Source organism: Artemia franciscana, chromosome 7 (assembly GCF_032884065.1).
Source record: "Artemia franciscana chromosome 7, ASM3288406v1, whole genome shotgun sequence".
NCBI lineage: Eukaryota > Metazoa > Arthropoda > Branchiopoda > Anostraca > Artemiidae > Artemia > Artemia franciscana.
This window is the reverse complement of record NC_088869.1, coordinates 11,465,460-11,493,342: the sequence shown is the minus strand read 5'-3', so window position 1 is coordinate 11,493,342 and position 27,883 is coordinate 11,465,460. Positions and strand designations below refer to the sequence as shown.

The 27,883-nt window shown below is 34.2% G+C and overlaps 1 protein-coding gene across 1 annotated transcript; it reads left to right on the top strand.

The window, feature by feature from the left end:
- The first annotated feature begins 423 nt into the window (after window positions 1–423).
- LOC136028847 (uncharacterized) lies at window positions 424–27,883 on the top strand. The gene is made up of 3 exons (XM_065706780.1): window positions 424–669; window positions 6,192–6,464; window positions 27,590–27,883. The coding sequence occupies exons 1-3, from the start codon at window positions 465–467 to the stop codon at window positions 27,673–27,675; spliced, it is 564 nt and encodes a 187-aa protein (XP_065562852.1). The 5' UTR covers window positions 424–464; the 3' UTR covers window positions 27,676–27,883.

The following is a 27,883-nucleotide window of genomic DNA, read 5'->3' as shown; positions in this document are numbered from 1 at the left end:
AGTGAAAATATAATTTATTTTTTCCGAGTATCTTGGGGTGGGGGTGTATCCTCTTCAATTCCCCCTTCCTTATCCTAAAGTTCCACTTTATTTCAAAATAATATAAAAATAACTACTGAAACAGAAAAGTATTGTGTTGAAATAAGGAGTATTTTTAACAACTAGATAGAGCGGAGCTTAAAGAGCGGGTACTGGAGTAAAAAACATTGTCTCTTAGGTTCATAATAGTTTCTCTTCTTTTCAACTTCTAATTTCATTCTTTACTTTTATTTTAGGAGAGACATTTTTTTATTATTTAATAACTTAGAAAGGCAGTAAATTAGAATACAGCTCTGATTATGAAGCCTAGTTAAAATTCAACTGGCGTAATTGGGTCACTTGCCTGTTGTAAAACATGATTGGGATAGTGCTAAGAGATTTATATTAGTTCATATATAGAGGCAAAGTGTACAATTAGTTTAGTTATGGAGGATTTACTAGCAAACGTACCAACACAAGCCATAACAACTGTCACAACTGAAGCCGTAACGAATGATTTAACCTTCGGGAATACAACTTCTTTGGACCCCTTGGATCGTTTCTTTGGACCTATTAATCCAGATCGTCTTGATCTTTTCAACCTTTACTATCAACTTATCTCACCCTACGTTTTTACTTTCTTCTTTGTCGGTAACTTTTATTTTAATATTTTGCGAAGGTTATTATTCTTTGTATTTAAACTTGCGTGTAACGGATAATTATGTTGATGTAATGGCTATAATTCATATGTTTCACTGATTGAAAATGTAAAAGGCCATAATTATAGTGTAGTTGTATTATTTTCTTAAAGTTGGCCATATATTTAACCTAACAATTACCCTCAATATCTTATTTTAGTGAATTGTTTAGATTTTCCCCTCTTTGTCAATATACTTTTTTTTTCCACTTTACTTTTCACTTCAGGTCGTTCTGATTTTACCATCCTTCAAGTTCTTTTTTCTTTTAACATTTCTTATTTTTGTAAACTTTTTTTCTTTACGTCTCCCTATCGTTTCTCCAAGTGACGATTATTGTGTTTTTAGAAATTGTACCCATGCGAATAATGAAACGGATAGCAAAGAAACGGTAGAACCCAGGTAAAAATAAACAGTAAAAAGGTATGCTTCAGAAATTGTCAAAAAAAAGTAGAAATAAAATTAAAAGGCATTGGATTTTAAATCTAATATGATTTTTCTTTCTCTTTCAAATCCCATTTTATGTTTAAGTTTGATATTCAAGAGAAAAATGTTATTAGAATGATGTTTATTCTTGAAAAAATTTTGTCTATCAAATATTTCTTAGAAATGTTAGAATATCATTCGTGAAGCCATCGCTTCCATTATATTATAGGCAATTTCTTCCAACATAGTGTTTATCTGCTAAAGTTCCTTATTCATGCAGGTGAGATAGTTAGTCCAAGGAAAAAAAATATGTATGAAGCCTTCTGTGCAGATGGAAAATAAAAAAAAATTCCATTTAAACTGGCTGAAAAAGAAAGTTTCAAAATTATTCGCCGACCCCCCCCCCTGCTCCCTGGTAGTGGTTGTGATCCTCTACCTTTGACTTCTTAGCTCTCTACCGGTAGGGAAGTGATTTTAATCTTTTATGCTACATATAAAAAAAAAAATCATGGCAGGGGCATGTTCAAACCATTTAAGTAAAAAGGTCGCTTAGGATTCACTGCAAATGCAACCACTTCAGATGCTTCCTACAACTGACTATTTTTATTCGCTTTGTTTGTTAAATACAGCTGTATATTCCTCTTTGAAAAATTGGTTTTTCTGATGTCTTCTTAAAAAAAAAAATTCAATTTTTTCAAATATAATTATAAGAGATACTGCTATTGATGAAAGAATCCTTTTTAGAAAAAGCCGAACCTAATAAAAACCGTATAATACCTATTGGCAACAGATATTTAAGCCAATAATAATAGGGCCGTGACTCTCACAACCTTCTAAAGGATTTAGTATCATTTTTACTTCACTGAAACTCATTAGTATTTAAAATTGTGTGTTTTTATTGGCCATTAAATAAAAAAAGGATTTTACAACTGAAAGTTAGGAGCAACATTAAAACTCAAAATCAAAAACCGTAAATGAAGGGGTTGTCATTGCCATCTTGCTCTTCACGCTAAGTTTTTTTTTCTGAGCCATTTCAATAAGCTTGTAATTCTAATTAAATCAACCAAAATAAATCTTGCTTTTCAGAAGTCGCTCTAAAGAAATTAGGACAACTGTTAAACTTTAGCGTAAAGACCAAGATATTGTAGAGGGGAGAAACCCTTTCATATACGGAATAATCTCTAGCTATTTTGAGTTTTAATGTTATTGGTCATGTTGTTCCTTAAGGTACAGTTATTGAATTTTTCAGCTATGCTGAACAAACCAGGTTTATCAAAACTTTAATCGGATGACTTTGTAAAAAAAAAAAACGGAGCGTAGGGGGTAGCTGCCATCAAAAAAATTGAATTTGATGATGATTCAATATACAAAAATTTATTAAGTTAAACATTACACATTAAAAATTATGATCCTGAGAAAATTTGCTCAATTTTAGAAAATGGGGAGATATAGCCCAAAAACTTCAAGTAATTTTAACGAAAATAACACCATCGGATTCAGCATATTAGAGAGCCCTACTGAAGAGGTTTCAAGCCCCTATATACAAAATTAGGAATTTTCCAATGTTTTGCCAAAAGAAAGATCACTGATGCGTGTTTTTTTTTTCCAGAGGGGAGGGGTCCAATCAAAACAATTATTCCAGAAGATCGAGAGGTAGATCATTGATGCATCTATTGTTATCAACACTCTGTTTCTTAGATTTTAGGTGACTATTGAGCCTTGTCGGACCTTACTTACATCTCTTTACCAAAAACTGTTTGATAAAATAACCTAAAGAATTATTATCACAAAGGAATAACATCACAGGGCTTAAATAGACTTACAGATAAGGTCAATAATGTAGCTCTGCCCATACAAATCGTACGGCCCGAGTCTTATTTGATTATTATAAAAAATAGTGTATTTTTAATATTATGGTTTTCTTTCACAAAGACATAAAAAAGTAAAAATTATTATAACAATAATGATGAACCAAAAAACTGTTGAAAGTCAATTGGTTATATAATGAATACTGATATTAATTCTTAATAGTTTCTGTTTCCTATGATGATCCAATGTTATAGCTACAAGAAAAGTATTATTTGAAATATTTTTTTTTTAGTTAGCAAAAAATCAGTAAAGCTTTAACAGGTTTAACTAAATTACTAATTTTAATTTCTGTTGGTCTTACGTTCAATCTATTCACCAGCTCCAGGATTTTCATCTTTACTACATATTTACGAACACCCGTAAACGAAGGGATTGTCTTCACTGCCTTGCTCTTCACGCTAATTTTTTTTTTTTTTTTTGTTAGCAATTTCAATAAGCTTGTAACACTAATTCTATCAATGAAAAAACTCTTTTTTTTTAGAAGTCGTCCTACAGAAATTAGGACAACTGTCAAACTTTAGCGTAAAGAGCAAGATATTTTAGAGGGGAGAAAACCCCTTCATATACGGAATAATCTCTGGCTGTTTTGAGTTTTGATGTTACTTCATATTTTCAGCTGATTTTTTCATTTAATTACTGATCGTTTTTCAAAATATTCTGATACTTCAAGCCCCCTCTTCATGAATAATTCCCTCCCCTCATGGAAAACTCTTCCGTCGAAAGTTCCTCCCACGTAAATTAATCCCCTGTAAAACTCCCTCCGTACACTGCTCTCCTCACTGGAAAATAATAGACGTAAACAATTGGTCGATTTGATAACTTACAGTTCTTCCCCAAGGGACTGGGGGGTTGGGGGTCATGTCGTTCCTAAAGCCATAATTATTGAGTTATTCAGCTATGTCGAACGCAACAGGTTTCTCAAAATTTTAATCGGGATGACTTTGTAAAAAAAAACGGAGCGTAAGGGGTAGCTGCCATCAAAAGAATTAAATTCGATGATGATTCAATATACAAAAAATCATTAATTAACATTACATATTAAAAATAACGAGCTTGAGGAAATATGCTTAATTTCTGAAAATGGGGAGATATACCCTAAAAATTTCAAGTAATTTTAACGAAGATCACACCATCAGATTCAGCATATTAGAGAGCCCTACTGAAGAGGTTTCAAGCCACTATATACGAAAATGAGGAATTTTCCAATGTTTTACCAGAAGAAATATAATTGATGGTGTTTTTTTCCAAGGGGGGGGGGTCCTACCAGAACAATTATTACAGAATATCGGGAGGGAGATCATTGATGCATCTATTGTTATCAAGACCCTTTTTCTTAGATTTTAGGTTACTATTGAGCCTTGTCGGTCCTTACCTATAGCTCTTTACCACAAACTGTTTGATAAAATAAACAAAAAGAATTATTATCGCAAAGGAATAATACCTCAGAGCCTATATAGGCTTACAGAAGAGATTAATAATTTACCTCTGTCCATGGGTTTCATTTGATTATTATGAAAAACAGTGTATTTTTAATTTTTTTTTCACAAATACATAAAAAAAGAAAAATCATTATAACAATAACGATGAACCGAAAAACTGTTGAAATTCGATTGGTTTTATAATGAATAATGATATTAATTCTTGTTAGTTTCTGTTTCCTATGATGATCCAATGTTATAGCTATAGGATAAGTAATATTTGAAATAAATTTTTTTTTAGTTAGCAGAAATCGGTAAGGCTCTAACTTCCATAAGGCCTATGGCGTGGCACCCTTAGTCCTTTTTGTGGTTATTCCAATTAAATTTTGGTTTAACTAAATTTAATTTCTGTTGATCGTACGTTCGATCTGTTCACCCCGTCCAGTATATTCATTTTTACTTATGTTTTGACTACATATTTTCATCTGTGTTTGATTTTTTAAATATATTTTTCTTTTTTTATATTTTCACCTACCAAAGATTGAATTATGATAGGACTTTATATCTACTAGGGCCAGGATTAAATGTGGTTCTTTACTTTTGTTCTAACATTTTCTCTGCAGAGAAATCTTCTTACCAATCAACCTGACAGGAAATACAATGTGTTGTTTCAGTGGTCTTCCCTAGCTTTGTCTCTCTGCTTGAAATTTTGAAAAAATCGAGGAGTGAGGAGGACACTTCAGTGCATATTTTAAAGGATGTAGAGGTAACGCGCTATAATTTTCAAAAAGGAAAATGGACGGCTATTGGACTTTTTTTTCCAGACATTTTGTTTGGCCCACTTGGTCAGAAGTTTAAAGATAGTTTCTCCGAAATCAACTTACTGAATTCTTGTGATTTATTTATTTTATTTTATATTCCATAATTTATTTATTACTTTTTATTGTTTTTCTATATCATAATAACTATATTACTGTATTATGTTTTATATATAGACTATATTATATATTATAAACTGAATTTATATATTATTTACTAAATATATATTATTCATTTATTTTACTCACAATTTTTACTAAAACAATTGATTTAGTCCAATTTCAGAGGATTGTAAAAGAAAAAACACAAGTCTTTAGATGATGTCTGAAAAAATGCTAGGATGTTTAAAACGTCGAGGAAACTCATGGTAATTGGTTATTAGCCCTGTAGAGGTTGCCTTGTAGAGGCATAGTTTTCGATGGAAGTCAGTTAATCTATGTATTGTTTTATTTACAAAACTATGATATTTATGCTTTTGAATTTATATATCTATTTTATGATCTTTATGAAGTTAGTTTGTTCAAATTTGAGTTACAACGTGTTTAATGCTAAGTAATGTCTGTTGGATTGCAGTTAGTTTATCACAGCTTACTCTACATTAAAAGGAAACGGGAACACAAGGAAAACCGGTTTCCTTTACAGTAAAAAGAAACCGGATACAACCAAAAGGAACCGGAACATAAGATGAAGAAAGGCAAAAAAAAAAAAACCTTTCAGGTACACATGTACTCAGGACTTTTAATATAGAGGTAAGGGTATGAAAAAGGCACAAAAAGACAAATTACATGATTAATATAGTAGATAGTTGGTAGAAATACATTATAGGGTTTAGGTGGTAGTAAAGAACCTAAGGGGCCCAATTTTTGCACCTACACGTGTTCAACCGAATCTTGATAAATTCTGTCACGATGTTTGAATGAGAAAACTTTTTTTTTCATTCTTTTAGTTGTCCCTATTTTCTGGATAAGTGCAGTTGTGGTTGGAACACCCCCATCAAAGCCGACAACCCCAAAGGGTGGCTTACCACCAGAGCCTACAAGGCCAACAACAACAACAACGACAACAAAAACAACAACTACAACATTAACCACAGAGGCTACTACACTATTATTAAACATGACAACAGAAGCATCGCCAATAATGTCGTCTAATGCAAGCGTTTTATCCGGAATTCAATATACAACAGGAGGGAACAGACAATGGTATACCGCAGCCCCAAGTACGAAATTTAAATAATTATTTATATCTAAATTTCATTATAAATTACAACAAATAAATTTACCATAATATAAGAAGTAGTTATGATGCACATGTATTTTGTAGTATAGATCGTATATTTTATATAATACTTTAGATGTTTGCAATAAGCTAATATTCTTAATCTTTTAACTAATTATAGCACACGAAAATTGAAAAAATGTATTGTAAAATTCTTTGGAAAACATATTTAGTCAAAATCTACCTAAATTTCGGGCATCCATAAATATCCTGGACATCAGGGCCATAGGATGTCAGCTTTTAAGATGCTTTGAGAATTGGGATAAACTTGAACGTGACTTAATGTTTAACTGAGGTCGTATATTACTTACCTTCACCAGAAACGAATTTCAATTCCTCGACTTACTCATCAAGTTCCATTTTCAAATCCAATTGCCTAGTGAACTCTCAGTTTGTTTCAACATCTCCTTCAGATGCCGCTGATAGCTTCTTTGGGAATCCTATATGACCTTTACCCCACGCCTCACGGTTGGTGGTACCTAAGGTGCCTTGAATTTTGTGGTCTATAGAAGCGTATGTTTCTTGTATTTAACCTGCAAACAACTATGCTGGGTAAAGTTTAAAACCCGTTTTGAAGCTTTTATAATTCAGTTATTGACCAGTTCCGAGCTTTGTAATCTGGATTATTTTTGTTTTAATATTATGTCAAGGCCCATGAAATTCACATGATGAAGACTTAGTTCCGCTAGTAGAACGGTGCAATGCAGTTGGTGTCAGAAGTGGTTTCATCCTAGGTACGTAGGTATTTGAATTGAGGAGAGAAAAAAAATGTGGTAAATGGTTATGTTTAAACTGCCAGTTCCCCCATTTTCTGAATAATGATCCTGAACCACCTTTTAACACAAACTTCCTTTAACCCATGGCTCTTAGCTCCGCCCCCAAGTCTGTCACAAAATCAACAACCCCAAAACCATAAAAAATACAAGCTTCCCAAGTCCCCTCTTGTGTTGACTCTGTTAAGTTTGTCGAACAACTTGCTGACCTTCGAGTAAAATACAATACAACTCACAGTTAGAGAAGAATTTAAACCATGAAGCAGCCATAGAAGATTTGAAAAAAAAAGTTGACGTATTATTTAATTACCAAAAATAGGGTAACGATATACTCTATGAATGTGATCTGGTAATTAAAAAAACTAAGTGAGGATATCAACTTCCATAATTCCCATCGCCTTGTTATGAAAAATGAATTTTTAACTTTACAAAACAATCGAGTGACCCTTAAATCAAAAATCACCAAATTACAAGAAGACTTAAAAAACAAGAAGCAATTACTTCTAGACTAGGAGGTCAACTGTCAAAGCTCAGTAACTCCAGCATTAATTGCGAAATATTCTAACAGAAATTACAAATTCCTACTTGTAGTGTGGATACAGAATGAAGTCCTTTTGAGTTCGCGAATGATTCGGTGACTTCCGGTTTGTTGCATAAATTATCATGTAATAATGAAAAAAATGCTGTAAAGATTAGCAAGATTATTACAAACCATTGTCAGACGATGATACAGCTATTCTTTTTGATTGAATAAAAAAACAAAACAAGTTTTTAAACTGTAAGTAAGAAGTGACATTAAAACTTAAAACGAACAAAAATTATTCCGTATATAAAACGGGTTGACCCCTTCTCAACACCTGGCTCTTTACGCTAAAATAGCGACGAAGACCACACTGCCTTTCCATAACAAACAATAACTAACAAATGCAGAAATAAAATTTATCAGAGATACTCTTTTTGGCAATGGATACCCCATTCCTTTTGTCAATAAAATAATTAACCGTAGAATAAAAAGAAATTCTTGTAAAATCGAAGAAGATACTTCACAATGTGAGGCTACTGATAAGCCCTCAAATATTGTCTATCTTCCGTATATCCCAAACATCACAACAAAATTGAAAATTATTTGCACAAAAAATAATCTGTACGTAGTTTTTACTAATAATTTTAAAATCATCAATTTCTTAAATTCGGGTAAAGATAAGACCCCAGTTACTCGCCAAAGAGGGGTCTATCAAATACCATGTGATTGCGGAAAATACTATGTCGGCAGGACCCATCAGAATCTAGACAAACGGTTACAACAGCATAAAAATGACATAGACAAGGCCTTAATTTCAAATAGTTCCAACAACTCCTTTGATTCTGCTTTAGGTTGGCATATATTTAATAATCCGTCCCACATGATACTTTTTGAAAACTCTTCACTCATTAGTAATGATTTGGGAATAAAACAGGTGGTTCGAGAAACAATCGAAATTAATCTCAAAATAAATAATAATATTTCTTTGAACAGGGACTTGGGGGAATACTCACTTAATTCTTTATACTCAAATTTAATTAAAAATGATCTAACAAAATATTTTACTAAACCGATTTATAATCAAACAGTTCGTGGTAACGAACTGTAGTAAGGAGCGATCCGGCTCAATAGGAACCAAAACTCTAAAAAATTGAATTTTGATATCAATAGCTACATCAAAAGAATCGCATTTTAATGCTGATTTTAAATATATAAGTTTCATCAAGTTTAGTCTTAGCCATCAAAAGTTACGAGCCTGAGAAAATTTGCCTTATTTAGGAAAATAGGGGGAAACACCCCCTAAACATCGTAGGATCTTAACGAAAATGACACCATCAGATTCAGCGTATCAGAGAACCCTACTGTAGAAGTTTCAAGCTCCTATCTACAAAAATGTGGAATTTTGCATTTTTTGCCAGAAGACAAATCACGGGTGCGTGTTTATTTTTTTTTTATTTTTTTTTATTTTATTTTTTTCCCAGGGGTCATCGTATCGACCAAGTGGTCCTAGAATGTCGCAAGAGGGCTCATTCTAACGGAAATGAAAAGTTCTAGTGCCCTTTTTAAGTGACCAAAAAAATTGGAGGGCATCTAGGCCCCCTCCCACGCTCATTTTTTCCCAAAGTCAACGGATCAAAATTTTGAAATAGCCATTTTGTTTAGCATAGTCGAAAATCATAATAACTATGTTTTTGGGGATGACTTACTCCCCCACAGTCCCTGGGGAAGGGGTTGCAAGTTACAAACTTCAACCAGTGTTTACATATAATAATGGTTATTGGGAAGTGTACAGACGTTTTCAGGGGGATTTTTTTTGGTTTTGGGGGTAGGGTTGAGGGAGGGGGCTATATGGGAGGATCTTTCCTTGGAGAAATATGCCATGGGAGAAAAAATTCAATGAAAAGGGCGCAGGACGAATGTGGTCACGTTAGAAAAAAACGTCAAATTAAGAGCTTAACATACAATGCTGGGTGTTCGGAGCCTCTCTATTATGAAGTATAATTTGAAAATAACACAACTATACGAGCGATAAAACATATATACCACAACCATAACTCAACTAACGAAAGAACTGCTAAGAGATAACACAACTATCAAGCGAAAACAGGTGAAAACTAACGGGAAAATAAACGAACTAAGAGGTGGAAGGGGCCCAGAGAAAAAATATAATCCTTTTTCAATTTTGAGCCTAACTTCCGCAAAGGAGTAATAATGTCAGAAGCCCCGAAATACCGAATTATTTTCTTTTCAAACAGTTCGTGGTAAGGAACTGTAGTAAGGGGCGACCCGGCTCAATAGTAAACGAAATTCTAAAAAACGGAATTTTGATGCTAAAAGATACATCAAAAGAATCGAATTTTTACGCTGATTCTAAATATATAAGTTTCAATTAATTTAGTCTTTGTCATCAAAAGTTACGAGCCTGAGAAAATTTGTCCTATTTTGGAAAAAAGGGGGAAACATCCCCTAAAAGTCATAGAATCTTAACGAAAATCACACTATCGCATTCGGTATATCAGAGAAATCTATTGCAAAAATTTCAAGCTCCTATCTAAAAAATGTGGAATTTTGTATTTCTTGCCAGAAGACAAATCACGGGTGCGTGTTTATTTGTTTTTTTTTTGTTTTTTTTTCCCAGGGGTCATCTTATCGACCAAGTGGTCCTAGAATGTCGCGAGAGGGCTCATTCTAACGGAAATGAAAAGTTCTAGTGTCCTTTTTAAGTGACCAAAAAACTTGGAGGGCAAATAGGCCCCCTCCCATGCTCATTTTTTTCCAAAAGTCAACAGATTAAAATTTTAAGATAGCCAATTTGTTCAGCATAGTCGAAAACCACAATAACTATGTCTTTGGGAATGACTTACTCCCCCACAATCCCTGAGGGAGGGGCTGTAAGTTACAAACTTTGACCAATGTTTACATATAGTAATGGTTATCGGGAAGTGTACAGACGTTTTCATGGGGATTTTTTGGTTTGGGGGGTGGGGTTGATGGGAGAGGGCTTTGTGGGAGGATCTTTCCTTTGAGGAATATGTCATGGGGGAAGAAAAATTCAATGAAAAGGGCGCAGGATTTTCTAGCATTACTATAAAAAAACAATGAAAAAATAAACATGAAAACGTTTTTTCAAATGAAAGTAAGGAATAGCATTGAAATTTAAAACGAACAGAGATTATTACGCATATGAGGGGTTCTAAAAATACTTTAGCATAAAGAGCGAGGTATTTAGGAGGAGATAAATACCTCGCTCTTTATGCTAAAATATTTTTATTGATTTCAACTATTTATTCTACGGCCTTTTTGATTCAGGGGTCATTCTTAAAGAGTTGGGACAAAACTTATGATTTAGTGTAAAGAGCGAGGTATTAACGAGGGTACAAACCCCCTCGTACACATAATAAAAATATAAGAATATAAAAGTTGGTTACGTAAGTTAATTCTTAAGTTACGTATATTTTTTACTAATAAAAACGTTCGTTGAATATTAAAAGTTCTAGTAGCCTTTTTAAGTAACCAAAAAATTGGAGGGCAGCTAGGCCTCCTTCCCCACCCCTTATTTCTCAAAATCGTCTGATCAAAACTAAGAGAAAGCCATTTAGCCAAAAAAAAAATTAATATACTAATTTCATTTCAATAATTTATGTGCGGAGAGCCAAAATCAAACATGCATTAATTCAAAAACGTTCAGAAATTAAATAAAAAAAAACTAGTTTTTTTAACTGAAAGTAAGGAGCGACATTAAAACTTAAAACGAACAGAAATTACTCCGTATATGAAATGGGTTTTCCCCTCCGCGTCCCACGCTCTTTACGCTAAAGTTTTTAATTGTTTTAAAAAGTAGAATTGTTGCAAAGAGTCAAACTTTAGCGTAAAGAGCGTGGGACGCGGAGGGGACAACCCATTTCATATACGGAGTAATAATTTATAATAGTACTGAACCAACTACGAAAAGGCCTTTGAGACAGGCTGCTAAACAAGCAAGATTATCTTTAAGAAATTGCATCTAATCATTTTATTCTCTTCAGTTTGAATGAACTTATATTCTCATTTCATTCTTTTCGCCAGTCCCGGTTGAACTTCGTTGAAGTAAGGATGCTAGGAATATTTTTAAAAAAAGTTTTAAAAAGTGTTTTTAATTATTCAGTTTTAATCCTCACAATTTGATGTAGGTTCTTTTATATATAGATATATAGTTTCTCTCTTATTCTTGTATTGTGCTGAAGACGGCCCTTGGACATAGGGCCGAAATATCTATATTTGTGTATTTTTATTACGTATATGAGGGGGTTCGCCCCCTCGTCAATACCTTGTTCTTTACATTAAAGCTTGTATTTTGTCCCAAAGCCTTGAGAAGGACCCCTGAATCACAAAGGCCTTAGAATAAATAGTTGAAATTACTAAAAATACTTTAGCGTAAAGAGCAAGGTATTGTGGATGAGACAAATCCCTTATATAGGTAATATTTTATGTTCGTTTTAAGTTTGAATGCTGCTCATTACTTCCAGTTGAAAAAAAATATTTTCTCATTGTTTTTTTTTAATAATGCTAAAAAATCCTGCGCCCCCTTCATGGAAATTCTCTTCCCTTACGAAAAAATCCTCCGTGGAAAGATCCTCCGACGTAACCTACTCCCGCGACCCATCCCAACCCCAACGCAAAGAAGTCCCCCCGAAAACGTCTGTACACTTCATAATTAACAATTGCAATATGTAAACAATGGTCAAAGCTGTAATTTGCAGCCCCTCTCCTTGGGACTGGGGGGAGATAAGTCATCCCCAAAGACATATTTATTAGATTTTCGACTAAGCTGAACAGAATGGCTATCTCAAAATTTTGACCCGGTGACTTTGGGAGAAAATGTACGGGGGAGGGGGACTAGGTTCCCTCCAGTTTTTTGGTCACTTAAAAAGAGCACTAGAAATTTCAATTTCCGTCAGAATCAGCCCTCTCGTGACATTCTAGGACAAATGAGTCGATACGATCACCCCTAGGAAAAAAAAACAAAACAAATAAACACTCACCCGTGATTTGTCTTCTGGCAAAAAATACCAAATTCCACATTTTTTTTATAGAAGCTTGAAACTTCTACAGTAGGGTTCTCTGATACGTTGAATCTGATGGTGTAATTTTTGTTAATATTTTATGACTTTTAGAGGATGTTTCTCCCTATTTTCTAAAATAAGACAAATTTTCTCAGACTTTTGATGGTTACTACTAAACTTGATGAAATTTATCAAACAGTTCGTGGTAACGAACTGTAGTAAGGAGCGACCCGGCTCAATAGTAACCAAACAAGTTACAAACTTTGACCTGTGCTTACATATAGTAATGGTTATTGGGAAGTATACAGGCGTTTTCAGGAGGATTTTTTTGGTTTGGGGGAGGGGTTGAGAAGAGGGGGATATGCTGGGGGAACTTTCCTTCGAGAATTTGTAATGGGAGAAGAAAATTTCCATGAAGGGAGAGCAGGATTTACTAGCATTATTAAAAAAAAACAATTAAAAAATAAAAGTGAAAAAGCTTTTTCAGCTGGAAGTAAGGAACAGCAATAAAACTGAAAACAAACAGAAATTATTACCCATATGAGGGGCTCACCTCCTTCTAATACCTCGCTCTTTACGCTAAAGTATTTTCGGTAATTTCAACTACTTATTCTACGGCTTTTGTGATTCAGGGGGTCATTCTTAATGAATTGGGATAAAATTTAAGCTTTAGTGTAAAGAGCGAGGTACTGACGATGGGGCAAATCCTCTCATGTATGTAATAAAAACATGAGAATACAAAAGTTCTTTACGTAAGCTAATTTATAAGTTACGTAAATCTTTTACCAATAAAACGTAAAAAATTAAAAGTTCTAGTTGCCTTTTTAATTAACCAAAAAATCGGGGGGCAACTAGGCTTCGTCCCCCGCTCTTTTTTTCTCAAAATCATTCGATCAAAATTATGAGAAAGCTATTGAGCCAAAAAAAAAAATATGCAAATTTCGTTTTGATCATTCCTCTGCGGAGAGCCAAAATTAAAACATGCATTGATTCAAAAACGTTCAGAAATTAAATAAAAAAAACAAGTTTTTTCAACTGAAAGTAAGGAGTGACATCAAAACTTAAAACGCACAGAAATTACTTCGTATATGAAAGAGGCTGCTTCCTCATCAACGCCCCGCTCTTTACGCTAAAGTTTTTTACTGTTTTAGAAAGAAGAATTGAGAGAAAGAGTCAAACTTTAGCGTAAAGAGCGGGGCGTTGATGAGGAAGCAGCCTCTTTCATATACGAAGTAATTTCTGTGCGTTTTAAGTTTTGATGTCACTCCTTACTTTCAGTTGAAAAAACTTGTTTTTTTTATTTAATCTATTTAAAATCAGCATTAAAATTTAATTCTTTTGATGTAACTATTGGTATCAAAACTCCTTTTCTTAGAGTTTCGGTTTCTATTGAGCCGGGTCGCTCCTTTTTACAGTTCGTTAGGCTACCACGAAGTGTTTGCAAATTTTTTGAAAGAGTAGGATCAAAGGAAAGTTAATGTAAAAATATTCAGAAAAGAAAAAGTGATCTGTAATCATTCTAATCGTGGTTTCTGCAATTTTCGCAAGCAATGCAAGTTTTTACATATTTCACGTCATTATATTTCGTGAATTTTTTAGTCTGATAGGTGCATTTTTAATCATGGTGACCTTTGTTCTGTTTTACCTTGTATTGATAAGTCGTGTAATTTTACTCATGTGTCATCAGGGGTGAAGGGTAGGTTTAAAACCCAACCTTTTTTAGGGTGGTGCCGAAAGTATCCACGACCATATTTTTCCGCTAGCTTGTGTTCCATTCGACTTTCAGTCTTATCCTCATGCATACCCGATGCAGAGCAATATACCCAAGGAATCCATTCCTCGAAACAAGCTTCTGCCACGGTAATACCGCGTGTCAGGTCAACCCAACCACCGACATCACTTTACCCGGTTCAAACCATCCCCCCTCACTCATGTTCCTCCAAAAACTCCAGTTTCCTTCGACTTCGTTCCTCTTCGTGCGTCCAAGAAGCTATCGATTGGTTCTGGACACCACCCGTTGTTTGCCGAGATAAACCCGACCCCTCACCACTCTGACACCCTCCATCGTGCTTCCCTCTCTCAGAATCATTTTGCCTTATATCCCCCCCCCCTATAAGGAACACTCTCAATTTGGCTTCTTCCCGGATCACCAGGAAACCTCTCCCCCATCCTTTGCACTTTCTACCCCATGGCTACCCTACCAGTGCAACTCCAGTCTGAAAGTACCACCTACATGCGAAAATCATCATGTAAAAAATAATCTGCCCCAAAATTTATCCGCTCCATCCCATAGCTTGAACATTGAATCGTTTGAAAACCAGGAAACTTTAACCCCTGGCTTTCTCAATTTACCCCAAACTTTTAAAACTGAACCTGTTCCCCTCCCACATCAAAACAGGTTTAGTGGTCTATTGGTCCAGGATGGCGAGCTTGAGCCTTACGACAAACCTTCCTACAATAACTCAAATGAAAATATTACATTTTAGGTGATGTTCTCCCCACTACCAGCATTAACTTTAGTACTTACACCCCCCCCCCCCAAAGTTATCTCCGAATAAAGCTTTTTTTGACGAAAACTGTTGTTATAGAGTTTGGTAAAAAAAATAACGTTATCATTTCTCCCTGTTTCTCCTTACGAACACCGAGAATTTGAATTTTGTAATGTTATTTGAGTTGGAAGCAACAGCTAAATTGAACCATATTGATATAATTGCGCTTATTGAAGTGCAGACTCAAAATCCAGACCACCTTAAAATGATTGGTTTTCAAGAGTTTATAAAGCTTCGCCCGGTTGACCACCCACTGGGAAAAAAGAAGAATAAGTAATGATCAAACAGTTCGTCATAACGAACTGTAGTAAGGAGCGACCCAGCTAAATAGTGAACAAAACTCTAAAAAACGGAATTTTGAAATCAATAGATATACCAAAAGAATTGGATTTTTATGCTGATTTAAATATAATGAAAAGAGAAATCATATGTAAGTTTCGTCAAATTTAGAATTACTCATCAAAAGTTACGAGCCTGAGAAAATTTGCCTTGTTTTGGAAAAAAGGGGAAACAACCCCTAAAAGTCAAACAATCTTAACGAAAATCGCACCATCGCATTTAGCGTATCAGAGAACCCTATAGAAGTTTCAAGCTCTTATCTACAAAAATGTGGAACTTAGTATTTTTTGCCAGAAGACCGATGACGGTGCGTGTTTATTTGTTTGTTTTTTTTTTCCCAGGGGTGATCGGATCGACCAAGTGGTCCTAGAATGTCGTGAGAGGACTCATTCTAACGAAAATTAAAAGCTCTAGTGGCCTTTTTTAAGTGACCAAAAAATTGGAGGGCACCTAGGCCCCCTCCCACGCTCATTTTTTCCCAAAGCCAGCGGATCAAAATTTTGAGATAGCCATTTTGTTCAGCATAGTCGAAAAACATAATAACTATGTCTTTGGGGCTCACTTACTCCTCCACAGTCCCCAGGGGAGGGAATGCAAGTTACAAACTTTGACCAGCGTTTACATACAGTAACGATTATTTGGAAGTGTACAGACCTTTTCAGGATGATTTTTGGTTGGAGGGGGGGTTGAGGGGAGGGGGCTACGTGGGAGGATCTTCTCTTGGAGAATTTTTTCATGGGAGAAGAGAAATTCTATGAAGGGGGAGCAGGATTTTCTAGCATTATTAAAAAAAAAAAAAACAATGAAAAAATAAATATGAAAAAGTTTTTTTCAACTGAAAGTAAGGACCAGCATTAAAAAAGAAAACGAACAGGGATTATTACGCATAAGGGGAGTCCATCTCTTCCTAAATAGCTCGCTCTTTGCGCTAAAGCATTTTTAGTAATTTCAACTATTTATTCTACAGCCTTTGTGATTCAGGGGTCAATCTTAAAGAATTGGGACAAAATTAAAGTTTTAGTGTAAAGAGTGAGGTTTTAACGAGGGGGAAAACCCCATGATATACATAATAAAACTATACGAATATAAAAGTTCGTAACATAAGTTAACTTGTAAGTAATGTATTTTTTTACTAATAAAAACGTTCATTAAAAATTAAAAATTTTAATTGCCTTTTTAAGTAACCGAGAAATTGGTGGGCAACTAGGCCTCCTCTCCCACTCCTTTTCTCAAAATCGTCTGATCAAAACCAAAAGAAAGCCAACTAGCAAACAAAAAAAATTAATACGCAAATTTCGGTTAATTATTCGTTTGCGGAGAGCCAAACTTAAAACATGCATTAATTCAAAAACGTTCAGAAATTAAATTAAAAAAATAAGTTTTTTTTTAACTGAAAGTAAGGAGCGACATTAAAAATAAAAACGAACAGAAATTACTCCGTGTATGAAAGGGACTATTCCTCCCTCAACGTCCCGCTCTTTACGCTAAAGTTATTTACTGCTTAATAAAGTAGAATTGAGAGAAAGAGTAAATCTTTAACGAAAGAGGTGGACGTTGAGGGAGGAACAGCCCCTTTCATACACGGAGTAATTTCTGTTCGTTTTAAAGTTTAATGTCACTCCTTACTTTCAGTTAAAAAAAAACTTGTCTTTTTTATTTAATTTTCACTAAGGATTGCCTCTCTCCTACTCTTATCCATGTGCCCGGTCTAGGCGATAGCAAAAAAATTATATTGATATCTACTAATCCCAAATGCCTGCCTCGGCCTTACACTAACTTAATCATTTGCTCATTTTATTATTCACCCAGACAGAATGCTTATTCTCGTCGTAGTTTTCATGACAGGCCACACGCAAGTCTTGACTTTGGGAACATAAAGTGCCCAAATGCCGGCATTTTTATTGCAGGTCACTCAAACGAACTAAACTTAATTATCTGTGCAAAGATGAGAAGCAAATTGTTGATTTCCCTACTACAAAAGGTGGAACCAGCTTGGATGTTAGTTGCACCAACCTTAAAACCTTTTACAATACTCCAACTACCCTTCCCCCTCGTTGTTAAACATCATTTCATGCTACAATTGAAACCACTGCTAGTTTTTAAAACAAATTACTCGGTCTCCAAAGTTTCGTACCGGCCAATAACAAGTCAAGGTCTTTTCGACTTTGAATCTTGGATTACATCTGAGAGTTGGGATGATGTTGTGTCGTGTGTAAATCGTAATTCAAAGGTTAGTTTCCCTCAGACATCCAATTGCATTGCTAAAATGGTCATGGTCACAAACTGACATCCCTCCTCCACTACCCTCAACAAATTTCTCTTACAAAGCCAACTCTTTTTCTGATTTTTAATGGCCAAGTCGTCCTCTGGTGATAGAGCTACTGGATAATTTACGTTTGGCAGCCGTGAGACTGACGTATTTTGTGTTTTAACATGTGCAACCATGGAATCCTCCCCACCCAATGTTTCAACTAACTTTATCAATTGCATTGTAATACTCCAGTCTCTTTGGCATGGGCGTAAGAGACTGCAATGGCTTCATGTTCACTGACAAGAATTAAATTTGATGGATCGTAAACATCTATGAGTTTGGCTTGCAGTCTAAGGCGACCTTGTTTCATGACTCTTAAATTGTCTCATATTATGCTTTAACTTTGTTTCTCTGCAAAATATAGAAAGAAAGCTTGGACAATAAGAGCCAGCATTCCTTCAACTTGATTTTACCTCACCCAGAAGACGACCAATATCTGTAATTTGATTAAAATGTCGAATTGAATCAGGTTGTGTAGCAGGTGTTTATAGAAGCCTTACCCCGTGCTTTACATATTCAATGTACGTAGCCATCACTGGATATATCCTACCCTGTTTACTACTGCCCTCGCCCTCCTCAAACCGTGTATCATATTGGTAAAACAAAATTTTAGATATTAATTAGCCCACTCAAAGTTTCTATTGCCGTAAGTGATACCGACTATTCAATATTTAAACAATTGAAATGTACTTTAGGAAAGTCTGACCCCTCCCCACCCCCATTAGCTGACAATTTGTCCAACTTTATCATAATGACACCATCTACTGCGTGGGGTCTGTGAATCGCTATTAGGAATGCATATTTGAAACATTGAAGCCCAATACCGAAAGATTTTTGTTTTACACCTTTACATCCCTTTTGATCTGACTTAAAACTTAAAACATTCAAAACATTTCATTTAATACAGCCTTCTTTCCCACCCCACCACCTCTTAAAATATTTTCTTTAATTAAAAAAAATCTACATTTAAATTTTCAATAAATAAAACCACTGCCCCTAACCCCACTCTCATTAAATTTATTTAGTTTTGTCACTCTGTCTACCCAGTCCGTAAATACACCCTAAAAATTCTGCAAGTGCAGATAAAGTGTTAGAATTTCTATTTGCACATAGTGCGAATTAACAACAGCCGAGTTTTCATTAAAAAAAAAACAATTTTTGTGAGATGGATACTTATTTGCTATCTTTTGCACCCCATTCTTGAATTTGCCATTCAAGAAGCTCTAGAATCTTGCTTAAAAGCAGTGTACTATGTTTGTTAGATCTGTGATTATATCTTCCACTATCAAGGTATTAAATGGATCCCCAAATGCGGTCCTATAAACATATATATTGTGCAAGGCAGAGTCTGGCAAAAAACTCTGGTAATACAGTGGGTGTTGCAGGAGTTACCTCTACTACACCTCTACCAATCTAAGCTACTTCAACATTACCGTCTATAAGAGGGTTGGATCGCGGAGTTATATTACCAAGTTTGCTCAGCATATTTTCGTGAGTACTCGGACTGAGACGGTCAGCCCAAGAAAAATCATACTCTGATGCACTTTGCTGTTCAAATGCACTTGGCTGAGATTGGGTAACGTCTATTGAAATATTAGGGGAAATTAAATTCGCCTCTCCAAAGTATTCTTTCAAAAACTTATCAATTCACTCCCGATCCTCGTTATCATCAGAATGTAAGTCACTATGTTGATTTTCATTAAATAAATTATCAGCTTTACCTCTCCAAACCAATCTTTTACTAGTTTATCATACCATTCTAATTTGCTGTTATCAGATATGATGATTGTCATGAAATTCCACTGGTGGTGACAATATAAGTATCTCCATACCCTCAAAGAGGTTGCACGATCCCTCAGTTGGTGGTGACGATACAGTTAGGTTAACCTAGAATAATACTAATAGAATTTTTTTCTTTTGAAATTATTTTTTCTGTTTTTTCTGCTTTAATAAACTTGATAAAAGGACTAGTATCAAATTATATTTTCATATAATTTAAAATATACCTATAATAACTAAAAAGATGTAAACATATGCAGACACATGCAACGTCTCATTTTTAATGGACGGCTATATGTATTAAAATACCTACGTCGACCCTGGGGGTGACGTAGGTGCAGTCTAAAGCTGTGTCATATTTTGTTGTTGGGTAATTAAATAACTGTTTTAAACCTAATATTGCTTCCAAAGACTATAGCGACAGTTCATTAATTTGACCAAGTGGGGAAAATTCCCTCAGAAGGGTATTTACCTTGTACATAATCAGCACTTAATTGAAGTTTTTCCCAGAAATCTTTTCAAAAAGCTTTTACTGATAAATAAAAAAAAGTAGAGAGCAATACTATCATAATGGGAAGTAGGGCATTTGGGCTTAATGCACACCCAAATAATTTCGGACCTTTCCCGAAAACTTTCACTGATGAATAATAAAATAAGCGTAAATAGCAATGCTATTGTCATAGGAAGTAAGGAGATGATTTCCTGGACGGTTATATTGACTGGACGGTTATATGTGTTAAATGTATTAAAATACCTACGTCATCCTCATGGATGACGTAGGTATGCTGTGATACCCTTCTACCGACGTAGGTATGGGAGTGACATTATTAACACATACATATACACAAGCAATATTTCTTTATTTTGTGGACGGTTAGATATATTAAGATATATATTAGATATATATAAGATACTAGCTGTTGGGGTGGCGCTTCGCGCCACCCCAACACCTAGTTGGTGGGGGCGCTTCGCGCCCCCCCAAGCCCCCCCGCGCTCGTAAGTCGTTACGTGCCATATTAGTTACGCGCCATTGTAGTTGTCTCCCTATGTCCAAGCTGTGAATATAGATATATATATATATATATATATATATATATATATATATATATATATATATATATATATATATATATATATATATATATATATATATATATATACACATATATATATATATATATACATACATATATATATATATATATATATATATATATATATATATATATATATATATATATATATATATGTTTTTAACTACGTAAAACTTGCGAATATACAACGTTCTTTCCTGTCCAATTGTCTGTGCATATAAATAGATTGTCAGGTTTACCGACTCTTGAACATGCAACATATAATGGTCCATGGGAAAACAATCCGTATTCAGATCTATACCTCATGATTCTAATGATTGCTCTTGAGCTTTGTTGATGGTGATTGCTAATCGACGATTTCCTGTGTCGCCGTCGTCATTTATATATCCCCCTGTGCCCCCCGGCGTCCCCGTTGTATTTGTGTCCCTGTGTCCCCGGTGTCCCGGTCATCATTTGTGTCCCGGTGTCCCGGTCTGTATATACATTTGTTTTTGAATTGGTCTTTTTTTTAGGTTTTAGTTTTTTACCTTTTTTTTAGTTTTTTTAGTTATACCTCATGATTCTAATGATTGCCTTTGAGCTTTGTTGATGGTGATTGCTAATCGAACATTCCCTGTGTCCCCGTCGTCATTTATATATCCCCCTGTACCCCCGGCGTCCCCGTTGTAGTTGTGTCCCTGTTTCCTGGTCGTCATTTGTATCCCGGTGTCCCGGTTTGTATAGGCTATACATTCGTTTTTGAAATGGTATATGATGAAATAAATTTTTGTATTTTTCCCCTTTTTTTCTTTTTTTTTTTTTTTTTGGTTCTTACTTTTTTTTAGTTTTTTTAGTTTTTTTTCTTTTTTCTTTTTATTTTTTTTATTTTATTTTTTTTTAGTTTTGTTTTTCTCCTTTATTTGTCATTTTTTTTCCTTTTTTTCTTTTTTTTCTTTTTTAGTTTTTTTATTAGTTTTTAGTTTTTTTTTCTTTTTAGTTTTTTTGTAGTTTTTACCTTTTTTTAGTTTTTTTTAGCTTTTTTTACTTATGTCCTGGTCGTCATTTATACTCCCTGTGTCCCGGTCGTCATTTGTGTCCCGGTGCTTTGTTGATGGTGATTGCTAATCGAACATTCCTTGTGTCCCGGTCGCTTTCTCTTTGAGTGTCCCGCGTCATTTATATTCTCTATGTGCCGGTGTCCCGGTCGTCATTTGTGTCCCGATGTCCCGGTCTGTAATTTCGTCAGTCGAAAACATGACGTCAGTCAACACAGAAACATGACGTCACCTGATCCACAGACAGACAGACAGACAACTTATTTTTATATATATAGATATATTATAAGATATATTTTGTGGACGGTTAGATATATTAAGTTGCCCTGGGGGCAACTTAAATATGCTGTGACACCCTTCTACCAACGTAGCTATGGGAGTAATCCTATTAACACATACACGCAAAATAATTTTTCTGGACGGTCAGATGTATTAAGACCTTCGGGAGACTTAGGTATCTTGTGACACTCTTCTACTAACGTGGGTATGTGGGAGGTTCTATTAACACACAAACATACATGGAACAGTTTTTTTCTGGACGGTCAGATGTATTAAGACCTTCGGGAGACGCAGGTACCTTGTGACACTCTTCTACTCGTAGATGTTTCAGTAGTGTATATGACCCAGACTTCGATTTTAGGGTATAGCACATAAACATACATGGAACAGTTTTTTTTCTGGACGGTCAGATGTATTAAGACCTTCGGGAGACGCAGGTATCTTGTGACACTCTTCTACTAACGTAGGTATGTGGGAGGTTCTATTAACACATAAACATACATGGAACAGTTTTTTTTCTGGACGGTCAGATGTATTAAGACCTTCGGGAGACGCAGGTATCTTGTGACACTCTTCTACTAACGTAGGTATGTGGGAGGTTCTATTAACGCATAAACATATATGGAACAGTTTGTATGGACGGTCAGATGTATAAAGACCTTCGGGAGACACAGGTATCTTGTGACACTCTTCTACCAACGTAGGTATGTGGGAGGTTCTATTAACACATAAACATACATGGAAAAGTTTTTTTCTGGACGGTCAGATGTATTAAGACCTTCGGGAGACGCAGGTATCTTGTGACACTCTTCTACTAACGTAGGTATGTGGGAGGTTCTATTAACACATAAACATACATGGAACAGTTTTTTCTGGACGGTCAGATGTATTAAGACCTTCGGGAGACGCAGGTATCTTGTGACACTCTTCTACTAACGTAGGTATGTGGGAGGTTCTATTAACGCATAAACATATATGGAACAGTTTGTATGGACGGTCAGATGTATAAAGACCTTCGGGAGACACAGGTATCTTGTGACACTCTTCTACCAACGTAGGTATGTGGGAGGTTCTATTAACACATAAACATACATGGAAAAGTTTTTTTCTGGACGGCTAGATGTATTAAAACCCCTAGAGGGTAATATATGTATTCTGTGACACCCTTCTACCAATGTAAGTATGAGTACGACGATTTCAATCAATGTATCAAGAATACAATTTCATTCATCAACTTAGGTATGAAGTTGAACACACATATCGATGAAGTAACCATATTGCAATGGTCTTTGTTTATCTAATTATTTTGATTTCAAAGCAATATATAACCGAAGATTTAGGAATATTAATTGTCAATGTTTAGTAAAATAAAAAATTTTGGTAAGCCGCATTACTTGAAATAGGGGATGTGAATTTTATTCGTGTATGAAGCGAAGGACGGACGTGAGTAAACCACATCCTACTCTTTAAAATTACATGTTCGAACAAGGAACGTTTGAAAGGTTTTCACTAATCTTACTTCCATAAATAAAAAATTATCTAATCTTTAAGGAACAGATATCAGTATATGTCAAATAAACTGACAATCCATGGTCATTTTTTGTTATTGTTGTTTTTCTTAGTAAAGCACAAATTGTGTTCTAGTCTTAAGAAGGAATGGGGTTATCAGCCCTACTCATATTAATATTTGCTCATTTTCAGTTTGACTCTGCTATTTATTGTAATTTCTGTTTATTTTCATTTTCATTTATTTATGTATATATTGCTTTGCGGTATTTTTACGCTTGGAAGACTGTTTGACCTAATTTTGGCTCATTCTCGGCTTAATGGAGCTCTTTATGTTTCTTTGAAAAACTTCTTTTTCAGAAATTTTTTTAAAGTAATCAATTGAAAAAATCGTTTGCTAACCTTTTCAGGAAAGTAGAAATGGTATTACCGAAAAGTTTTTCTTGTAAAGCAGTGACTATTTAATAAGCATAAGGGTGTAGAATCTATAATGTCCCAGGTTTTATTTGTGAGCAATTTACAAATGCCAAACATTGATTCACTTGTTATTGGTCAACTCGTAGATGTTTCAGTAGTGTATATGACCCAGACTTCGATTTTAGGTTATAGCTCAAGTGTAAAGCGGTAACTTTTGTCCAACTAGGGGGCATGGTGACGGTGTCCTGTAGAATTGGAGCATGTTAGTAGCTATGCCGTCTAAAGCCGTTTCATCTTTTGTTGTTGGGCAATTAAATAACTGTTTTAAGCCTAATATTGCTTCCTAAGACTCTAGTGATAGTTCGTTAATTTGACCACGTGGGAAAATACCACCCAAGGGGTATTAAACCTCTACATAGTCATCACTCATTTGAATTTTCTCCTAGAAAGCTTTTCTGATGAATAATAAAACAAAACATAAAGGTAGAGAGCAATACTATCATGATGGGAAGCAAGGCGTTTAGGCTTTATATACACCCAAAGAATCTCGGAGCTTTTGGGAAAACTTTTCTGATGAGTAATAATTCACTGTTGCTTCTAATTCTGAATGCCTTTTACCTTTTAACAACCTATTTCTCTGTTCTCGCTGTCTCCCTTTTTCTGATGTTTGCTTTAGCACGTCTGCTTACAGCAGAGTTCTTTGTTCTTTACTTCTATTTTTGATACAGTATTATTTTCGCTGTTGCTTATCTTCTGCCAGCCTATTTATTAGTTTTCATTTCCATTTTGGATTTGTTTTTATCTTCTTTCTCGAATATCTTGTAACCACATAGTTTTTATTCTTCTCTTTAATTTTTGACTTGTTGTAATTCTCACCACCGCTTGTCTTTTCATCGCAATATTTCTTTGTTATTCAATTTTGTTTATCATTAATTAAAAAATTTTTCAATTCCGTTGGCCTTAGCTGCTTATATTGGTCTTGTCAAATTTGTTGGTTGAGGTTGTTTATTTTCATCTTTTGTGAAGTTACGTCACTCAGGTATTACATTTCTCAGGTATTATGAAACTGCTGAAAACACTTTTTGTAAATGGATTTATTACACTTTGTATTTTAGACTTAGTTATGTTTCTTTTTTGCACTTCTATTCTGTATAATTTTGCACTTCTGAATCTGAAATGACCTTTTTTTGTGCTTAAAATATCCTCTCATATAACTGTTTTGTCCCAAATCAAGGAGCTTATCGATTTTTCTCAATTTTGTGGTTTATCTAGACCGTTTTCAAAGCCATTAAATTACTGTATGTCAATTTTTTTTATTGCACTCAAAGCCTGACGGCTTCACCACCAGGCTTTGGTAATCGGAACCTGGCATACTTGTATATTTTGTTTAAACTATGTAGCCAATTTAGAGAAAAATAAACACATACATACACTATTATTGCTCGTTTAATCAATTAAATAAACATGTATTCTTAAAAATATTTTTCAGTGGCAGGAGCATTATATGTTCGTCTTTCATTTTCAGGTGGTAGAAACATTTTAGCTAATTTTCATTGAACATTAGAAAAAGCCACGCATACCGTAATTAGAACTCAAGCAATGGCAACTTCTTTTTGTATTTTTTCCCTAGTAGTTCTATTTGCCTTAATTATTCTGTCACATAATTCAGTAACAATAAGTCAGGTTCTATTACACGTCCCTTCTGAAATACTTAAGTTATTCATAATCATAATCTGCAGTATTAATGGAATAAAGGAAATCACGAGTGAAGTCAGTTCCTCCTGTATTCCTCTTGTATTTATATTACTAGCTCGTTTGTTGAGCGAAGCTAAAATCATTACATAAGAATTTTGACTTGTCAGACATTTTCAAATACTCCCTTAATTAAATTACAGTTGGAAATCATATATTCCGGTAATTCGATTTAACATAAGTCAATTTCGCGAAGATTTTTGTTTCCCAGTTGCAGGATGTACTTTGAAAATTCTTCCTCTTTATGATCATCATGCATTTTTTTCAAGAGAAAAGCCTTTGAGATACTTTCGAAGATGACTTTTTTCATTGACAAATCAAGTGTTTCAATACGGTTGCTTCGGAGTTGAACAAGTAACTACTGACGAAGATCACCCCTAGCTACTAGAACTTTTCCTAAAAATGGCAAGCTTAAATTTGCAATAGAAATATCTACATTAAAATTAGGCATAAAGATCATTTTATTCTTAAGCTTCAAGTCAGAATGTACCAAATCATCAATTTCAGTTGATTAAATAAATTCTGGAATGAATTCAATTCTGTCTTCCTGTTATCCTTTACAGAAAGTAAAATACTACGTTCTTTATTACATTGTAAGTTCAGACATATCTAAATTACACAATAGTGTAACTCATATATATATAATTCTTAAATTTAGAGCTTGTTCACCTCAGAGATTTTTTTTTCTGGAAAAAGGTATTTAAACATTTTAATATAATCTGAGACTGAAAGGCCTATCAAAGAGTTAACAAAAAAGACGAGCATAATCTACATAAATAAACTTATCTTGGGCTGTTCGTATAAAACAGAGGTTTAAGACCAAATTACTACAAATATGAAGAAAGATGATATTTTCTCTTATTATGAACCTGGCCCAACCATTTTTTTCAAATCTATCTGGGTAAAATTCCCCTCCTTAGCTTTGATAAAACTGGCATCTGAATAATCTTTGGCTCCACCAGTTTATGATGTATCGAAAAGAAATAACGATACGTTATGGGTTGAATACCTTTGTAGTGTATATTTTAATTTATTATGTCCATAGTAAGAGGAACCTCAGCCAATGCAAAACATATATACGACAAATCTAGCACTAATATTTTATTTAAGTACTTTATTTTGATTTCAAGAAAAGTGTGGCCAACAAATTAGATTAGTATGATATTAAACTAAGTACCTCTTGTCCTTAGCGAGGAATATTTTTCTAGTGCAAAAGACGTGTGTCATGATATTCGTTTACTTTTTTCTAGCTTTAAAAATTGTAACTCTTTTAAATTAGATGTTGTTTTGCCATATTGTTCCAGTTTTGATTTCATATATTTTTACTTTTTGTTTTCCACGTTGATGGTTTCTATCGCTGGTTTTATTCGGTTTTTCTTTATTTAATTTTTCATTTTAGCATTTGTGAATGGGTTTTCTTGCAACTTTTTCTTATGGTAGAGAAGAATAGAAACAGTTGCTGTTTCATACTGTCCTTGTTTGACAATTTTATTTTCTTATATCTTTGTTTTTAGTGTCTGAAAAAAACAATAATACATTTTCTTTCATAATACAGCTTTTTTTTCATACTTTCGGGACGCAACATCTCGATCCGTAACAAGTTGGAGTTAGTCTTACTGATATTGATTATATTAGAAAAAACTAATGTCTCCCATTTTATATTTTCAGGTGTAGTCCAGCCTCATTATTCATGGACTAATCAGTATAGAATTCCACAGTACCTCTATAGGAACTATCAAAAGTATCACCATTAGTGCCAGGTTAGACTTCAAGTCCAAGATTTCTCTATTAAAAAAGTGCTATTTATTATTTTATTATTATATTTATTATATTATATTATAATATATTTATTATATTTACTATTTATTATATTTATTATATTTTATTATATTTATTATATTTACTATTTATTATATTTATTATTTTATATGAGAAAATTAAATAAAACTCGAAAGATTTAGA